This window comes from Sarcophilus harrisii, chromosome 3 (genome assembly GCF_902635505.1).
Source record: "Sarcophilus harrisii chromosome 3, mSarHar1.11, whole genome shotgun sequence".
Classification (NCBI taxonomy): domain Eukaryota; kingdom Metazoa; phylum Chordata; class Mammalia; order Dasyuromorphia; family Dasyuridae; genus Sarcophilus; species Sarcophilus harrisii.
In genome coordinates, this window is record NC_045428.1 from 589748992 (window position 1) to 589766325 (window position 17334).

Sequence of the window (17334 nt, forward strand, 5' to 3'; positions counted from 1 at the left end):
GATCCGTGATGGGCAGGCGTCCGTCCAGCTCTCGCTTGAGGACCCCGAGGAGGGTGACCTGCCATGTGCCCATCCCCAGCCTCCCCATACCTGCTGCACCTCCATGTTGCCACCGTTGAGGATGGAGATGCCCAACTTCAGGGTGGATGAAACCATGACTCCCGGCTCCCCTACCAGAGGACAGCATCCACTCAGTGCCCTGGCCTGGGCTAGTCTCCACCCACAGCTCCTCATGGGGCAGGGGAGATCAGTGTCCAAGACCCCGGCAGACACAAGTCTGAGAGGGGCCAGAATGAATGGGTGTATGTGTGTGGAATTGAACGTGCAAGGAAGAAGAAAAATAAAGAAGCATTTTCAAAGCACTTATTAGGCACTGTGCTAAGCATTTTACAGATATTATTTAATTTTCAAAACAAACCTGTGAGGAAGGTACTATTATTATCCGCCTCTTACAATTGAGAAAACTGAGGCAGACAGAGGTTAGTGACTTATCCAGGATCACACAGCTGTCTGAATCTGGATTTGAACTCAGGGCTTTCTGACTCCAGACCCAACAAGCTTTCTACTCTTACCATTTTTGCCTTGGGATCTCCAGTGACTGCCAGAGGGCCTGGGTGCTTAGAAAATGCTTGTTGGTTACTTGATTATTTGATTGATGAGGGCCGAGGTGAGTGTGGGAGAGCTCAGGGTGCCAGAGTAGAGGGCAGTGAGCGTGAGGGAGGGGAGATCAGTGTAAGAGGAGTGTGCTATGGCATGGGAGAGCAGGGCTGTGCAGACCTTTGCAGGCACTAATCATTTGTAGCACCATCTCAGCAGCCCCTCGGTTGTGTAGCCTTGACTGCTGGTAGAGCAGTTTCTGCTTTTCCATCTCCTTCTCCTGGAGAGATGGGAAGGGGAGGATGGATGCAAGTGTTAGCATCCCCTCCCCTAGGAGTCCTCCTCCCTGGACAGTCTCCTCCACCCTGACTCCTCCATACCTCAAATGAAACTTCAGCCTCCTCCTCAGCAGGTTCTGAAGGCTCCTCTTCCTCCTCCAAGTGGCAGCTCTGGATGGGGCAAGAGTCAGTGATGAGAAGGTGGAAGCATCCTCAGGCCCCTGGCAAGAGGGCAAAGGTCCCCCTCCCCTTGCCAAGGCAGCAGCAGACTGTAGGTAAAGTAGAGTACTACCCCAGAGACAAAGAAGGGTCTGATAGATGAGTTGGGGAGAGATACTCCTTGCAGGCTTACCTTGGCCATGATGTCAGCATATGCCATGTACAAATAGTCCTCATCTAGTTTGCTGGAAAGGGATTGGAGAGAGAGTTAGGGCACAAGGGAAGTTGTTTCAAAGGAATGGGAAATCTCCTTAAAGCAATAAAGTAGATCTCCCAGGCTATTGAGGAAAGTCTTCAGGGGATATTAGGAGAAGTCTCCCCAGTGTATGGGAAAAGATGTACAAAGGGTATTTGTAGACAAAGTATCTGGGATGGGTGGGTAACATGAAGACAAAGAAGGAAAAATCTATACAAGAAAATACTTAATGGTATAGGAAATATATACTATAATATAATTTTAGTATATAGTATAATATACTATAATATAATTTTGGTATAGGGAAGGACAATTGTGGGGTAGAAAAGACCTCATGTAGGAAGTGGGTATCATCGTATGGGTGGAGCCTTAAAGGAAGAGAATAGGATTCTAATAGGTGGTTGGGAAAGAGAGTATATTCTAGGCATGGGGCACAACCCTGGGCAAAGGCCTACAGGGGAGATGGAGTATAGTATATAGAGACTAGGCAAGTGGGCATCTTTGATTGCGACATAAAATAAAGGGGAATAATGTTCAATAAACCTGGGGAGGGGATTTTGGAAGAGATTACCTGGAGCATGAGGAGAGGAAAGGGGCAAGGGGAGATTGGTGCTTGGCGTAGTATTTGATATAAACTAGGGTATGAGGAAAAGTGTATTCTCACAGTATTAGAGATGTCTCTGGGGCATGGGATAAATTTCCGGGCTCTGAGAGAAAGAAGGGCAACGGGGATGGCTCCTTATGCCTCACCTCTTCTCTGTCAGGGCTGTCCGGCTAAAGTGTAATACCAGCTGGTGAAGAGGGTCTGGCTTCTTCTCTTCCTGTTCTTCTTCCTCTTCTTCTTCCTCCCCAGCTTTCTTTAAGGTGACAGCAAGAATGAGGCACATTGAGAGTGGAATATCAAGTGTTCATTCTCACCTCACTGATGTCCTCCCCTCCCAGCTTCTTAATGCCCTCTTCCCTAGCACTGGCACAAGGTTCCCCCTGCCCATGGGGTGCCCTCTTACAGAAAGGTCATCAATCATGCGGTCCTCAAAACTGTGCTCCTCAGTTAGGATCCATGATGCTTTGTAGGACTCCAAGAACATATTGCTTGCCCGATGCCTGTGGGACAAAGTTGAAGGTGAGAATGGATGAGTGGATTCCAAGAGAAGTTCCTACCTTCCTATTTCCAACCTTTTTGTCCTTGACACTCCATGTCATTTTCTCTTGAAACACACCAGATATGTCAATTTTTCTTAAAACACTCCAGATATGTCAATTTCTCTCTAAGCCCTATGTCAACTTTTCTTGAATCACTCTAGTCATGTCAATTTCTCTCTAATCCTTCCACCTATGTCAGTTTTTCTTGAAACACTCCAACCATGTCAATTTCTCTTGAATCCCTCCAGCCATGTCAAATTCTCTTGACTCACTCAAGTTATATCAATTTCTCTCAGTTCAGCTGTCAGTGTTCAGTTACTTCCACTGCCTCTCCACCCAACATTGTTTTGCTAGCTTTTGCTCTGTCCCCTACCTTTGCCTTGGAATTCTGATCTTATTTCTACCTCCTGAATTATCCTGTCCCTTTATCCTTCTTATTTCCTGACCCCACCTCCCTGCTGAATTCTGAATCAAGTAGTTCTGGTAGGAATTCAAAGTTAATGTAGGATCTATTTGGGATTAGGAAAAAGCTCATTCTTGTCTATGTCCTTTCCCCAAGATCCCAATCCCCCTTTTCTACTTGGAATCCTTCAACTTGCCCTCACCATCCTTCTCCCCCAGGCTTCCTTACCGAGGCAAGTTGTACAAGGGTGTCATGCGAAAACAAGCCACAACCGCCCGACGACGCTGTTTTGAAAGCAGCTTGTGCCACACAGCTTTCTTGGACTTGTAGGGATGTTCTGTCTGTGGAAGAACAGGTAAGGATCAGGGAACTAGCACCCCCAAACTCACCATCTCCTCAGAACCCATGGGGCTGTGGAGAGAACATTGCACTAAGAATCAGGAGAGCTAAGTTTCAAACCAGTAATCAGCTGGGTGATCTTGGGCCTATTAATTAACTCTTTCTAGTCTTCCGTTTCCTCACCTACAAATTCAGGGGGTCCCTGCCAGGTCTATTATCCTATGAAATCCATGCACTCTTATCACTTTTAGGTCTTCATTTATCCAGGCCTGGGGCCTTTGGTTCCAAAGTTCTTCCTCCTTTGAGGCCTAAGCCCTTTCCCAGAAAAGATCTGCCCCTTTAGAGCTCCTTCCTACCTGTTCCAGGTGGTAAAGCACCGCTGAGACTTCCTGTACTCGGCGAACAATGTTCTCAGGGGCATCAGCATCCTCAGCCCGGCCAGGCAGCCCCCGGTACAGGGCCATCTGCCAGCGCAGTGATGGGGAGCCCTCACTCTAGAAAAAAAGGGATGGGAGTTTTGTGGAAAGTATTTCTAAGGAATGAGTCTTGGAGCTAGCCTGACATGCTCTCTCCACTCAGCCTATCCCCTATAACTTCCTCCCCACCACCTCTAGTTCCAGGACTGGGTTGATTGATACCTTTCCCTGAAGATGAAGGTTATTCTGCAGAAATTCCCGAACTTCTTCATCTGTGTCTTTCTGGGGACAAACACGTTTGGAGGGAAGCAGAGTCAAGTTGAATTCCCCCTATTGTTCTCACAAGGACAAGGATCTAGGGGGATATTTATGAGACTGGCAAGAGTCAGAGAATGGCTGGGAGAAGGGTCAGCGAATGGTCCAGGAGTTACAGTATGTTCAGAGGGATAATTAGAAGATTAAGGAATCAGCCAGATAATAGAGACACCAGTAAATGGTCAGAGGGGGTCAGATATTGATCAGAAGGTCAGTGAATGGCCAGAAGGGTCAAGTACTGACTAGGAACATCAGATAATTGTTGGAGATGGGTGAAATATATGTCAGGTCAGTGAATGGGCAGAGGGGTGAGAGATGTGTTAGATACTGGCCAAATGGGTCAGGGAATGGACAAAGAGTAAGAGGCCAAAGATTGGCCACAGGGGTCAGCAATTGGTAAGAAACTGGTCAAAAAGGTCACCGAATGACTAGCCAGGTCAGTCAGTGACTAGAGCAATCAGGAAATGGTCAAAGCATCAGAGGGGTCAGAAATAGGTTACACATTGGGCAGCGGTTATTGTATGAACAGAGAAATTACTAAAATGTCAGAAGGTAAGCAAATGGCCACGTGATGCATGATGGGTCAGATACTGGCCAGAGAGAACAAGGAATGGATGAAGGATCAGATGAGGGGATATTGAATGGCTGGAGGAATCTGAGATAGGTCAGACACTGATCATAGAGGTCAATAAATGTTCAAAAGAGTCAATGAATTATTGAGAAAAAGATTAAGTTCAGAGAAAGCGGGGTGGTACCAGGGCATAACGAGTCTTGGCCAGCGCGATGAGGTCCTGGTCAGTGGGTGCACACATGTTCAACCCAATAGGCAGCATCTTCTTGAGGGTAGCCACGATCAGAGAGGTCTGGACGGAATATCGGTCCCCTCGCCGTTTCTTCTTTGTTCTCTCTTGATCGGAGCCTCCTGACTGCAGGCCACACATGTCTCAGAACCCAGAGACCCCCCCGATCTCCCTCCAAAATCCCCTTCTGGGAACCCATCTCTCCAATCCTCCCAAACCCTTGGCTCCCCTGGGTTGTTTTCCCTAAGCAGTCATTCCCTTCACCTCCCAGACCCCAGAAAGATCAAGCTGTCCATTTGAGGCTTCCCTGAGCACAGCCCCCAAGAATGACTCAAATGCAGAGACGCGGAAGAGACAATGATGACACATACAGAAGACATGCAGATCGAGGAGGGAAAAACCAACATGGGCAAGACCAACATGGGCATATGGAGAAACAGACACAGAAAGAGTGGGACAGAGAGAGAAACATGGAAGGGACAGAAGAGACTGATGCACAAGATATGGACTTCTGGACTTATTCAAGATCACACATGACGATACCAGCGCTGACATGGAGCCCTGGACTCCCAGCATCGACCCCCATGCCTGCCCTTCTGTGGGGCAGCATGCACATGCCCCCCTCCCTTCCACTTCCAACCCAACAGCCACTCCTCCCCAACCCAAGATGCTCTAGAGTAGCAAAGAGAATTTTTTTTTTACAAAGTAAAAAAAAAAAAAGGTAGAATTGCAAGAAGCTAGAGAGCTGGGGAGGAGGAGTAGGGGATAGGGCTTTTGGTGATTGTGGCAGTGATGGCAATAAGGAAGCTGTGGGGAATAAAGAGGGAAAAATAAAGTGGAAATGTAAAATGGGGAACAGGTTCTAGTGGAAGGACCAGGGGAAATAAAGGAGGCTGGAAGAGGGAAAATTGGGACTGGGGGATCAGCAGCTAGAGGACAAAGGGATTGAAGGTCAGGAGGACTTGGAGGGGGGAGCGGTGTTGGCAACAGGAGAGGGAAGAGATTGGGTGATGGGGGGGGGGCCAGGGAAGAATAAGGCTGGGAGATGAAAAGTGTTGGGACCAGGGAAGGTGAGAATCTAGGGGACAGGGAGATAACAGGAACAGAGGGGATTGGGGCTGGGGAATTCAGCCATCCAGCCATGCTTTGAGACCCCTAGGGCGGGGGGAGTGCTGACCTGTCCATCTCCCGCCTGCTCCATCCGGGCAGAGACAGAGACAGAGATATGGTTATCTCCTGGAATTCCCAATCCATCCCCTGCCCAGGCCCCTTCCTTAGAGTAATAGACTGGGGTTGGGAGGGGACAAAAGCCCTTTGCTCTGAGAGCCTGAAAACCTAAGTTCTAGGGTCACTTCTGCACATCAGTGGAAATGTCCCTTCTCTCTGAACCTCTATAGAAATGAGGAGGGAATGGATTCAATGGTTATTTATCCCAAAGTCCCTCCCAGATCAGCCTACATTCATTTTGTTGTTCTTATTTTTTCTTTTTGGCTTACATTCTCAAGTCCTTGCCAGCCCTAACTTCCCTTCCTCTTAGTTCTTTCAATATTCTATGACTTTTTTACCTTCCATTTCCTTAGGGGCCCTGTTAGATGGCCATCCACACAATCCAACTATAGCATGCATCAAGTCCATCCACAATAGCCCTCCTGGTCAGATGATGGATTCAACTACCTCCTCTGTGCTGATAATTCCTGGATCTCTTATTCAGCCCTCATCTCTCTTGAACTATCTAGTCTTGCATCATCAATGACCTATTTGACATCTGGAAATAGATGCCCCAGAGGAATCTTAGACTCAACATGTCTGGAAGCCAGCCCTGTTCCTGCTGAGTTCTCCTCCTGGAGATCTGGATGGCATCCTTGGCTCCTCACTCGATGTATCGAATACATTGTCGGATGCTGTCATTCCTATCTTCACATCTCTTGTATATCATCCTTCTTCTTCACTAGTACAACCACAGCCTTCGTTTGGACCCCAGTCCAGACGACTGCAATCGCCTCCTGAACGATATTCCTGCTCCAGGTCTCTCCCTATCCAATCCATCCGCCACTCAACGGCCGAAGTGATTTTCCTAAAACCTGAGTGACCATGTCAGGCCCTCCAAAGATCAGAGAAGATCCAATGGCTTCCTTTAGCCTCCAGGATCAGGTAGAAAAGCTCTTCACAGCTTGGCTCCTTCATCCCTTCCTCTTCCAACACAACTTGCCACACATTCTATAACCTAGCTCCTTGCTGATTGTCCATATGAGGCTCCATCTCCTACCTTGTGCATTTGTAATGACTATCTACCATGTCTGAAATAATGTCTGTCCTCACTTTTCAGTTTCTTTGGCTTTATTCAAGATCTCACCTTCCTTAGGAAGCCTTTCTAGCCTCCCTTGCTGCTACTGTCTTCCCTGATTTTATGCTGTTTATATCTTGTTTAGGTAGGTGGTCTGCCCTATTTAACTATGAGCTCCTTGAGGTCAGGCACCCTGTTTTTGTCTTAACACAGTGTCCAGCACATAGTAAGTTCTTAATAAACATCTACAAATCAATCTTGTGGTATTCCTAGCACTTAGCACAGGGCTAGGCACACAGGAGGTACTTAATAAATCCCTGACTGGGAATAGGGAGAATTGGGACAAGGGAAGGCCATGGGAAAAAAGCTGAGGAGAAATGGAAGGACTGGAAGGAAGGTGGTGAGGAGGAAGGTCTGGGCTGGAGGGGAGACTGGGAGGGACAGGAAGAAGAGACCCCCAGGCCTCTTCCCTTTTGCCTCTTGCTCACCTTGGCCATCTTGCTCTTGCTATCTGCCGTCAGGAAGGACATGTTATTGATTTCGTTCTGTACCACGAAATTCTGTTCTTCTCTCTTGAAGTTCTGAGGGTGGGAGAGAAAATGGACATAGTGATGGAGGGTCTTCATATCTCAGAATGGCAGAACCAGAAGGGACCTTAGAACTCTAAACAGAGTATTCGAGTTGGGAAGTATTAGGGGTCAGCTAAGGAGATTTTTTTCAAGACTGAGGACCCAAGAAGGGAACAGATTTCATTAAGGTCACCCTGAGTCAGTGACAGAGCCAAGACTAGAACCCAGGACCCCTGACTCTGGGTCGGGGGGCCCTCGCCACTCCACGGTTGCTCCCTCTCTGGGAGTTTCACAGCGGTGTCGAGGGATGGAGCTGAGGGAAGGAAGGCCAAGGATCAGATGCTTACATGAGACTTGGACCAATAGATGAAGATTTCTGCTATCATCCTGAAGAGTTCTTCTGCATCAGGGTTGGGTTCTGTTAGCCAGTGGGCTCTGCGGGAGGGTGGTGAGTCAGAAAATTAGAGGGGAGAGGGGAGGGCAAGGGGCTTGGACAGGGCTGATTGATTTTATAGATGGGGAAATTGAGGCCCAGAGTGAGGCCGTAGTGGTCAGCTGGACACCATCATTTTAAGACATCTGTTGGGAGGGGAGAGGAAGGGAGAAGAATCATACTAAGGTGGCCCCCAGCTAACTCCCTCCCTTTTTTACAGAGGTGGGGGGACCATGGATGTGGAATAGTGCACCCCGGTCACAAATGTTTTGACTTTAATGCTTTTTTCTCCTTCTTTTAAAATCCTTATCATATAATTGAGGGAAAATGTACAGAAGAATTGCACATGTTTGACATTTTTTGGATTACTAGGGGAAGGGGGAGGGGGAAAGGAGGGAGAAAAAAATTTGGATTATAAGATTTTACAAGGGGGAATGTTGAAAACTAACTATGCATGTGTTTTGGGGGAAAAAAGCTTTAATTAAAAAAAATTATCATAAGGAATGGCCACTTAGGGAGGAGAGTAAGGAGAGATGCATTTGGGAAATGATGGATTACTAAAAAAAAAAAAAAAAAAAAAAAAAAAAAAAAAAAAAAAAAAAAAAAAAATAAATATAAATATAAAAAAGAAAAAGAAAATGAAAAAAGAAAACGAAAAAGAAGCCTAACGTTGGTTCCATTATAGGAATGGCTGGAGTAATTTAATCCTTAAGGAGGAATTTTTAGCATTCCTTCCAAAGGCATTTTCTAGAGTGACTCATTCTTCAAAGCATTTGGCAGGGGCTTTGTCCCTCGGGAGGCACCCTCAGGAAGCAAGGAAATGACTTTTCTCAGATAAGGAGGACCATCCATTAATCCTCTGAATTATAGAACCGGATGGTTTGGGGGGTCACTTCAGTGGAACTGCTCCTCCTACTGGTGATTCTCTATCAGGACCCTCCGTGCCTTGAGTCCTGAAGTGCTTGACCACAGCCTAGGCAGGGAGGGTGTCTGCTGGGCCGGGTGCCTAGAGGAAGCCCTCCTCGGTCTCTGGCATTGACTGGACTTCCCCATCACCTTGTTACCCAATAAGCCCTGCTTCTATTCTCTCACGCTCAGGCGTGACATCCTTTGTAAAATTTCCCTCGGACAGTTCTCTGTTGGGGACACGGCGCGGTCAGGCCCCGTGGCCATGTGTCTCTCTGGCACCCTCTGGGTGACCTGTAACGTTAATTCCTTGGAATTAATTATGCACGGGGCAATTAGAATCGGCAAGTGATTAAAGGCTTCGGAATTTTAGCTGAGGTGGCCTTGTGCTTAGCCAAGAGCTAGGAGGCTTTTGACTCCAAAAACACGTCCAAAAACAGCATGAGTTAGGAAGTTATTTATACTTTGATTACTTTCATGTTCTGGGTTAAATGCCCGGCCGCCCAGTCCAGCTACTTGACCTATGACTCAGATCTGGTCAGGAGTCGGACTCGGCTGGAAGACGGACGGGAGGGTTTAGGAGGGAGGAAGATTAGGAAGAGGCCGTGTTCGGTTAAGCCGTGATTGATAACAGTTGGGGTTGAGTCAGGAAGGTACCCGGTGGTACCTACAATCTTAATCTCCAGGCTTATGTGAGCTATATTCCAGGAAACAGAAAAATACCAGCTAAGATTACTCAGCCATGTCAGCGATGCCTGGGAGTCTCTGGAAAATGGGAGGGATGCCATAGGAATGAAAAACGAGAAAGGGAAGAGGGGGGATGTACAGGGAACTTGGCTTTGGTTTCTGGAAAAAACCCTGAACTTAAAAAGGCAGAGTGGACACACAGAAAGCACCAATCACAAAGGGCCGGGAGGAACGTCCTGAAGCACAGAATCGACTATGTCGCCTCCCCTCCTCCCTACTCTCCAGTGGCTCCCTATTACCTCATAGACCAAATACAAAATGCTCTGATTGGCATTCAGCATCCTTTCTAATCTAGCTCCCTCCTCCCTTTTCAGTCTTCTTATACCTTCCTTCCCACCATACATTGTTTGATCCAGTGACCTCAGCCTCCTGATTGCTCCATAAATTAAGAGCCTCCATTTCTCAGCTCCAGGCATTTTCTTTTTCCTTTTTAGCTAGGCAATTGGAGTTAAGTGACAACTATTAAGTGTCTGAGCCTAAATGGGAATTCAGTTCATCCTGACGCCAAGCCTGGCCTGTTGTCCTGAGCCGTTCCTCTGCCTCTTGGAATACAGAAGATACTTAATAAATGTTTGACTGTTTACTATTGTTAAGCCACGGAGTGTCCAGAAAAGGGTCTTACAACATTTCACTATTCTTCCAGTCAATTGACACCTGATTCTTCCCTCTTCTTCATCCCTCATATCCCATTCGTTACCAAGCTGGATTCATTCTACTCACATAGTCTTTCTGCATCTTGCCTCGATAATTACAATTGTCTCCTAATTAGATTCCAATCTACCAATCAGCACTTATTAAGTACCTACTGTGTGTCATTCACTGTCCTGAGATATAAAGAAAAAAAATGAAACAGTTCCTGTCCTTGAGGGGGTAGGGTATGTTCCCAGGCGAGTCGGTATGGGAGATATGCAACATAAGTGATGATGGAGGAAAGGGGGCTTAAACACCTGGGAGATGAAGAAATACTTTTATAAATTTCTATTTGTTTTCTCATGGTAAGCACAGTGCCTGACACACAGTAGGTACTTCATAGATGCTTATTCTTCCCTCCCTTTAGCATACAGGCTCTTTCAGGGCAGGAACTATATTTCTATCTGTCCTCACGATTAGCTCAGTGCCTGGCACACAGTAGGTGCTTAATCACTTGCAATCCCCTTGGGAAAACCCTAGCAGGCCTCCCTCTGGTGGGGCCCGGAAAGCGTGAGTCCATCCACTTCTCTGTGTCTTGTGCAGACACTAAAGAAGGGGCCTGGGCCCCACTGGGGAAATCCCGGGACTCCTGCCCACGGAAAGCCCGGCTTTTAGGGGCGCTGATCCTCCCATGGGGCTCCAGGCCTGCGGAGCACAGAACCCGGGGCCGGCGTGTCTGGGTGGCTGAGAACGGGGCAGCCGAGAGGAGCCAGAGGTGGGACCTTGGCAGTGGGTCCCGTGCGAGGCATGAGTTGGGGAGGCTCCGGCGGCCTGTCAGGCTGGGGGGGAGATGGGCTGGTCCAGGCAAGAGCCAAGGGCCCAGGGACACCACCGTTAGCACAGAAAACATGACAAGGCCGAGGGCCAAACGCTGACGGTGTGGCTGGCACCGGGAGTGAGAGAGGCAAGAATGAGCAGGCCCTCTGCGGACTCGCGGGGGACCCCAGCTCCCGGACCAGCCCTTCTTGCTTTTCTAACCTAGTGGGGGCTTGGCTGGAGTCATGGGGCGACCGTGACCGGGGGACGTAACCTTGGCCAGAGCATTGGAGTATGTGGGGGGCAAGGCTGGCCTCCCGGGCATGTGCCTGCTGGGGGCGGGGCTGGGGCAGGGGCAGTGCTGGGGGCGGGGCGGGGGCTGACCGGTTGTTGTCTACGTAGCGGATGAGCAGGGGGTAGAGTGCGTAGAGATCCCGGCAGAGCACAGAGAACTCGTCCCGCACCAGGAGCTCTCCCTCCTCAGCCTCCGCCTTGGCTTCCAGCCTCAGCTGCTCTTCCTCGGCCACCACCTTCCCTGCGCGCTTCCGGAGCCGGCCCACCGTGGGGATGAAATGTGAGCGGAGCAGCTCGGGCCGGGCCCGGCTCACGATCGGCTGCGCAAACACTGCGGGACACGAGGCAGGGGCGTTGGTGGGCCTGGGGAGCCTCTATCTGGGTGTCCCCGACCTCCCACCCAGAAGCTAGGGAACCCCCCCCCCACACACACACAGAGACACAGACGCTGTCCAGGGCTTTAGGAGCCGCCATATCCTGGGTCCCAAGCTCCTTGCCCTTCGGGGAGTGGGGTTCTAGAGCCTGGGGGGTGTGTCTCAGACACCTTCTCTTCCTACTCTGATTTTAGTAAGGCTCAGAAAGAGACAGAGACACAGAGAGAGATACAGAGACAGAGACAGAGATACACAGAGACAGACAGAGAGACAGAGGGAGAAACAGGAGACAGAGACCAAAAGAGAGGGAGAGACTCACAGAGAGACAGAGAAACAGAGACAGACAGAGAGACAGGGAGGGAGAGTGACTTGTTCAAAAGCTTTCCACAGGTATTTAAGGATCAGAATCAGGACTTTGGATTCCAGACACTTCATCTCTCATACCCACCCACCAGGCACTTTATTCTCACCTCCCCCTCCAGGAGTTTCATCCTCACAGGCCCCTCCCCTCCAGGTGTTTCACCCCCCCCCCCATGTTCCAGGCCCTTTTTACCCACATCCACACCCCAAGCGCTTCATTCCGGTCCCCCTGAGCGCCATCCACGAAAACCCCTTATCCCAGGTTGTTGACAAATCGGAGGATGTTTAGGAGGGATTAGGGGTGGTCCGGGTGCATCTGTGCAGGGTGGGGGTCCCCCTGGGGGCTGTGAGGAGGGGACCTCGGGCCCCCGCTCCCACCAGCGGGGCAGGTAGTTACAGAGCATCGGCAGCGTGATCTCGATGACATGGGGCATCTCGGTGTGACGGGCGCCCGACTCGGCCAGCCCCCCGATCTCGGCCATCAGGTGCTTCAGGTCTGGGATATCTGGGCACATCTCCTCCACGGAGCTCGGAAGGCCCAGGACTGGGGCAGAATATGAGACCCACTTAGGGGTTCCCCCAAATTCCATGATCCCACCCTCATTGGGCCCCAAAGGCAGGGTTAAAGGGACCTTGGGCCCCTTGAAAGGATCCTCAGACAAGATCCCTCCCCAGTGGTCCTCCAGCCTTAGCTTGGAAACCAACAAATGGAGAGCTCCCTCCCCCTTTTCAGGCATTAAAGAAAAAGATCTGGGGATGGTAGTGGTCTTAATGGACACATGCTCAATTAAATCCTCAGTTTTCAGAGCATCCCTGAGTGCCATCAGCTACCCAGACTGATAACTTTCAGAGCTCTATTCTTACTCCACTGTTTCTGAAGCTCACCATTTCTCTTATCTCCAGTGCAGCGCCCTAGAAGCAGAGGACTCCCAAATCTACCCCCGACTTTCTACCTTGATTCCATTGAGTCCCAAAGTTATTAGTGTACTCCCTAATCAGGGGTCCCCTCATCCCCAGAGCCGCTCCTCCCTTCAACTGGGGATTCTCTACATTACAGGCTACCTTCCTTTCACTCAGAGGTGGCCCCCCCAAACTCACTGGCACGTTCTCGGGGAGATTTGGTGGTGTAGACAGAGCAGGCGTTGAACTCATTCAGTTGGGGTTCAAGGAAGGCAACTGGCATAGCAGCTGCCAGACGGGCAAGGCATTCTCCAAGGGCTGGACGGAGCCTGGGGGTGGGGACGGGGTCATCCTTTGACCTTTGACCTTCTCCATTCCACTCATTAGGTTCCCCACTCTCTAGCTCCTCCTTCAATAAACTTTCTGCCCTTCCCCTCCAATCCTCTTCCATTCAATCTCTCCAATCTGCCCCCATCCCCCTTTCTCCCCAATCTGCCCCCATCCTCCTTCCTCCCCAATCTACTTCTATTCCCCTTTCTCCCTAATCTGCCCCCATGCCCCTTCCTCCCCAATCTGCCCCCATCCCCCTTCCCCTCCAGTCCCATCCCTCTCCAGTCTTGCCCTTTCTCAGCGACCCCTCCTGGCCCCTTCCAGCCCCTCCATACTTCTCCACATAGGAATTCTTGGTGGTCCCCAGAGAGTAGATGCTGCAAAGTGTTCGGTAGCAGGAGACCTGGACGTCGTCCACTGTGTGGGAAGGATGATGGAAAACACAAGGGTGAAGGTCAGAAATTCTCCCCTTCCCATTGAATTTTTTTTTAAGAACAGTTGGATCTCTGAGCTGGGACGGATCTCAGAGACCAAAGGGGAATGGGGAGCTCGGCTCCCCAGGTCAGGGCACCAGGTTCAAATTATGCGAGCCTCTTCCCTCCTCCCTCCAGAACGAGGGGGACGGTGTGGTACAACAGCAAGCACATTTCTGGCGCAGATGGAATTGGGTTCCTTCCCAAACCCCCCTCATTTACAAATGGAGAAACTGAGTCCCAGCAAGAGGAAGGGATAAGTCAAACATCAAGTCAGGGATCGCTTGGTCACAGATTTAGAGATCCCAGAATCCTGACTCTGAGGCTGGAAGGACATCCTTCTTTACAAATGGGACAAATTAGGTAGGAGAAGGACAACCTGGTGGAATTGGCAGTCAATTTCTCAGGTCTTTCTCGCCCTTTGAAAATTTTCCCTTTCCTCCCCACCCCTCCTGCCCAGGGGCCCCTCGAACTCTTCGCTTTCCCCAGCCTGAGCCCCCGACCGGGCTCCCCCCCAGACCGCCCCCTCCTCCTCGGGACCCAGCCGGGGCTGCCCTCACAGATGACATCATCCCCAAACTGGTGCTGGCGTTGGAAAAGCGTGGGAAACGGGAAGCGACCACGGTGGGTAGGTGAGGTTCCTGGCCGCGCCCTTGACCCGGCCCGCGCTTTGGGCCCTTGCCAGGGCAGGTTCTCCACCATTTCGGTCCTCCAAGCGCCTCAAGAAGATGGGACCAGCCTTTGCGATTGGGACCAATTCATCACGGTCCTAACAGGACAGGGTGGGGAGATGGAGGAAGGCCTTAAAGGTGGAGGGAGCTTTAGAGCCATTGGCCCCAACCCCTCACTTTACAGATTGGGAAACTGAGGCAAATGGAAGTTAAGTGACTACTTGCCCAGGGTCAACACAGCAAATAAATTAAGAATTGAACTTGGGTCTCCGGGACTCCAAGTTCAGGACCGTAGGTACTGTCTCACCCAATGGCCTCGATAGTCAATGGTTCTCACAGTCTTTCAGAGAGACCTCAAGGTCAACAGTTTTCATAATAATATTAAGACATTATTTACCTATTAAAATACTCCTCCCTTTGCCTCCAACACATCTGAGTGAGGCTGAATTCTCTTCAAATGAGCTATTTGAAAAGCACATTGCACACCTTAAAGTGCTATAGAAATGCTATTATTATCATTCATATATTTCAAATAAAACGACACGCTGAAATGGAATAGAAGCAAATAGGAGAACCCCGGGGCCTTCTATTAAGGGCGAATCTCTTAAGAGAGATTTGCAAGAAGATACATTTTTCTCACAAATTTTTTTTGATTAAAAAAGCATGTTATCATGTAATGGTTTTATGGTTATTATTCTCTCACCCTCCCCCCCCTTTTTTCCTGTGAGGCAATTAAGTGACTTGTCCAGGATCACACACCTAGGAAGTGTTAAGTATCTGAGATTGGATTTGAACTCAGATCCTCCTGACTTCAAGGCCGGTGCTTTATCCATTGCACCATCTAGCTGCCCCTTATTGGTTATTATTTTTTTTTCCTTATGGTTATTTTTAAATGAATTATGAAAAGCATATTTGTTTAAAAAGTGTCAGTTTTCATTCCTAGTCTGATAAATATCCACAGGTATAACCCACAGACAAAAGCTCTTGGGGGGGGGGTAATTCTGAAGAGCATAAAGAGGTCCTGAGATCTAAAAGTTTGGGGACCACGGCTCTGATTGTCCCATCTTGGAGATCAGGGACCTAAAATCCATGGGAGGTCAGCTATTTGTTCAGAGCGGGAGGTAGTTGAGCAGGCCCCTGACTTTGGATCAAGAATTCTTCACTGTTCTAGACACAATTTCTAGCCCTGTTTTGGATGGAGGACCAGGGTCTTAGGGTTCTGGTGAGAGAACAAGGGACATTTCAAAGGAGTTGGGAAGGATTGACGGGCTCAGACTCGCTTTCAGAATCGTTGGTGTTGGGGTCCAGTTACATGATCTGCCTTGGGGCAGTTGGAGGAAGGGGCAGGGCCCACCTGGCAGAATGATGGAGATTCAGAGAGCAAGATGGGTCATGTCAGCTTCAATGACCTCGTTTCCAAGACAGGACTAGAGCGGGTTCAATGGGAATCTGGGGAGAATTTGGGAATGGGGACAAAGGATGGAGTGGGGACCTTCACGATCTCTGACCTTGACCCTACCCTTAGGGGGGCAGCGGAAAGCCCAGGGGTTCCCAAAGAAGAATGAGGGAGAATCAAAGAAAGGATGATATAATAAGTTTCCTGTTCCGTACAGAATCTGAGTCTGAGTTAGAACTCAAAGGAACTCTCCCTGCCCCAAGCCCGATACATTTATATTCTCTCTTAGTAGGTTCTGACCTCTGAAGCCAACAAGAATGGGTCTAGACTCTCCTTCCTGATCATCCTCCAGGGACGTCCAGGATGTCTCAGAGCACAAGCCACATGACCTCATGTCAAGGAGGCCTTTCCTGTTGGGGACAGTGGCCAGGTGGCCCCTGGCTCTAAGGTGCCGGGGTGCTGAGGTCCTCAGCTCACAAGTGGAACAGGGAGCTCCAAGACTGCCCAGGAGCAGCTGGGGACAAACTCGTGTGAACTCTAACCCGGGACAAACTTATGTGAAATCTAACCCGGGGCGGTTTCTGGAGATTTTGGCAATCTCCATAAAGGGTCTCATCAAAAACTGGTCACTTCAGATGAATCTCCGCTCCTTTTCTGATGGCGTTACTAGATGAGCAAATTAGGGAGCTGCTATAAGTAAAGGCCACCTGGGTTTTTAGCATTTAACCAAGTGTCTCAGTGTCATTTTTGTGAACGAGATGAGAGACAAGGGATGCATGGAAGGATGGTGGACCGGCTTTGGAAGTGGTCAAAGCAACACGCTCAGAGGGTTGCAGAGATGGCCCCAGGGGGAAGGAAGTCTCTGCTGAAGCACTTCAGGCTCTGTCCAATGCTTGGATAGTGCCCTAGTAGGTCTGCTTGTGGAATGGCCGATAATACAAAACTGACAGACCCACTAACCAGCCTTCCCAATCTAGAAGGACCTAGGCAGGCTGGGAATGAGGGGAGCATCATGAAGCCAGAGCTGGAGAGGCCGTGGAAAAGTAAATCTAAGGACTTCGGCAGTCAAGGAACTTCTCTAAGGTCATCAATAAACTCAAGTCCTTGGCTCTAAACCCAGCGCTCTTTGGACTGGCTGTAATTGTGGTTCAGTCATTTTAGGCATGACCGACTCTCTGAGACCCCATCTGGGGTTTCTTGGCAGAGGGACTGGAGAAGCTTTGCCATTTCCTTCTCCAGCTCATTTTACAGATGAGGAACCTGAGGCAGACGGGGTGAAGTGACTGCCCGGGATTGCACAATGAGGAAGTGTCTGAGGCTGGATCTGAACTTGGGAAGATGAATGTTCCTGATTCCGGGTTCAGCACTCTGTGCACTATGGGCCCCTGGGATCCTTTTGAGCCCTGTTCCCTAGACTTCTCCATCACAATTCCTATGAAAAGACC

The 17334-nt window shown here is 49.5% G+C and overlaps 1 protein-coding gene across 1 annotated transcript in view; it reads right to left on the reverse strand.

Moving 5' to 3' along the window:
* RYR1 (ryanodine receptor 1) overlaps positions 1 to 17334 on the reverse strand; it is a 49717-nt gene that overhangs the window by 16367 nt on the left and 16016 nt on the right. Inside the window, 20 exon segments of the mRNA XM_031961617.1 lie at positions 91 to 170; positions 778 to 877; positions 978 to 1046; positions 1228 to 1279; positions 2041 to 2147; positions 2298 to 2394; positions 3065 to 3177; positions 3532 to 3669; positions 3814 to 3873; positions 4662 to 4832; positions 5884 to 5898; positions 7479 to 7571; positions 7907 to 7994; positions 11476 to 11759; positions 12313 to 12436; positions 12438 to 12663; positions 13218 to 13348; positions 13685 to 13766; positions 14383 to 14407; positions 14588 to 14591. Of these exon segments, the coding sequence (XP_031817477.1) occupies positions 91 to 170; positions 778 to 877; positions 978 to 1046; positions 1228 to 1279; positions 2041 to 2147; positions 2298 to 2394; positions 3065 to 3177; positions 3532 to 3669; positions 3814 to 3873; positions 4662 to 4832; positions 5884 to 5898; positions 7479 to 7571; positions 7907 to 7994; positions 11476 to 11759; positions 12313 to 12436; positions 12438 to 12663; positions 13218 to 13348; positions 13685 to 13766; positions 14383 to 14407; positions 14588 to 14591 (2059 nt within the window).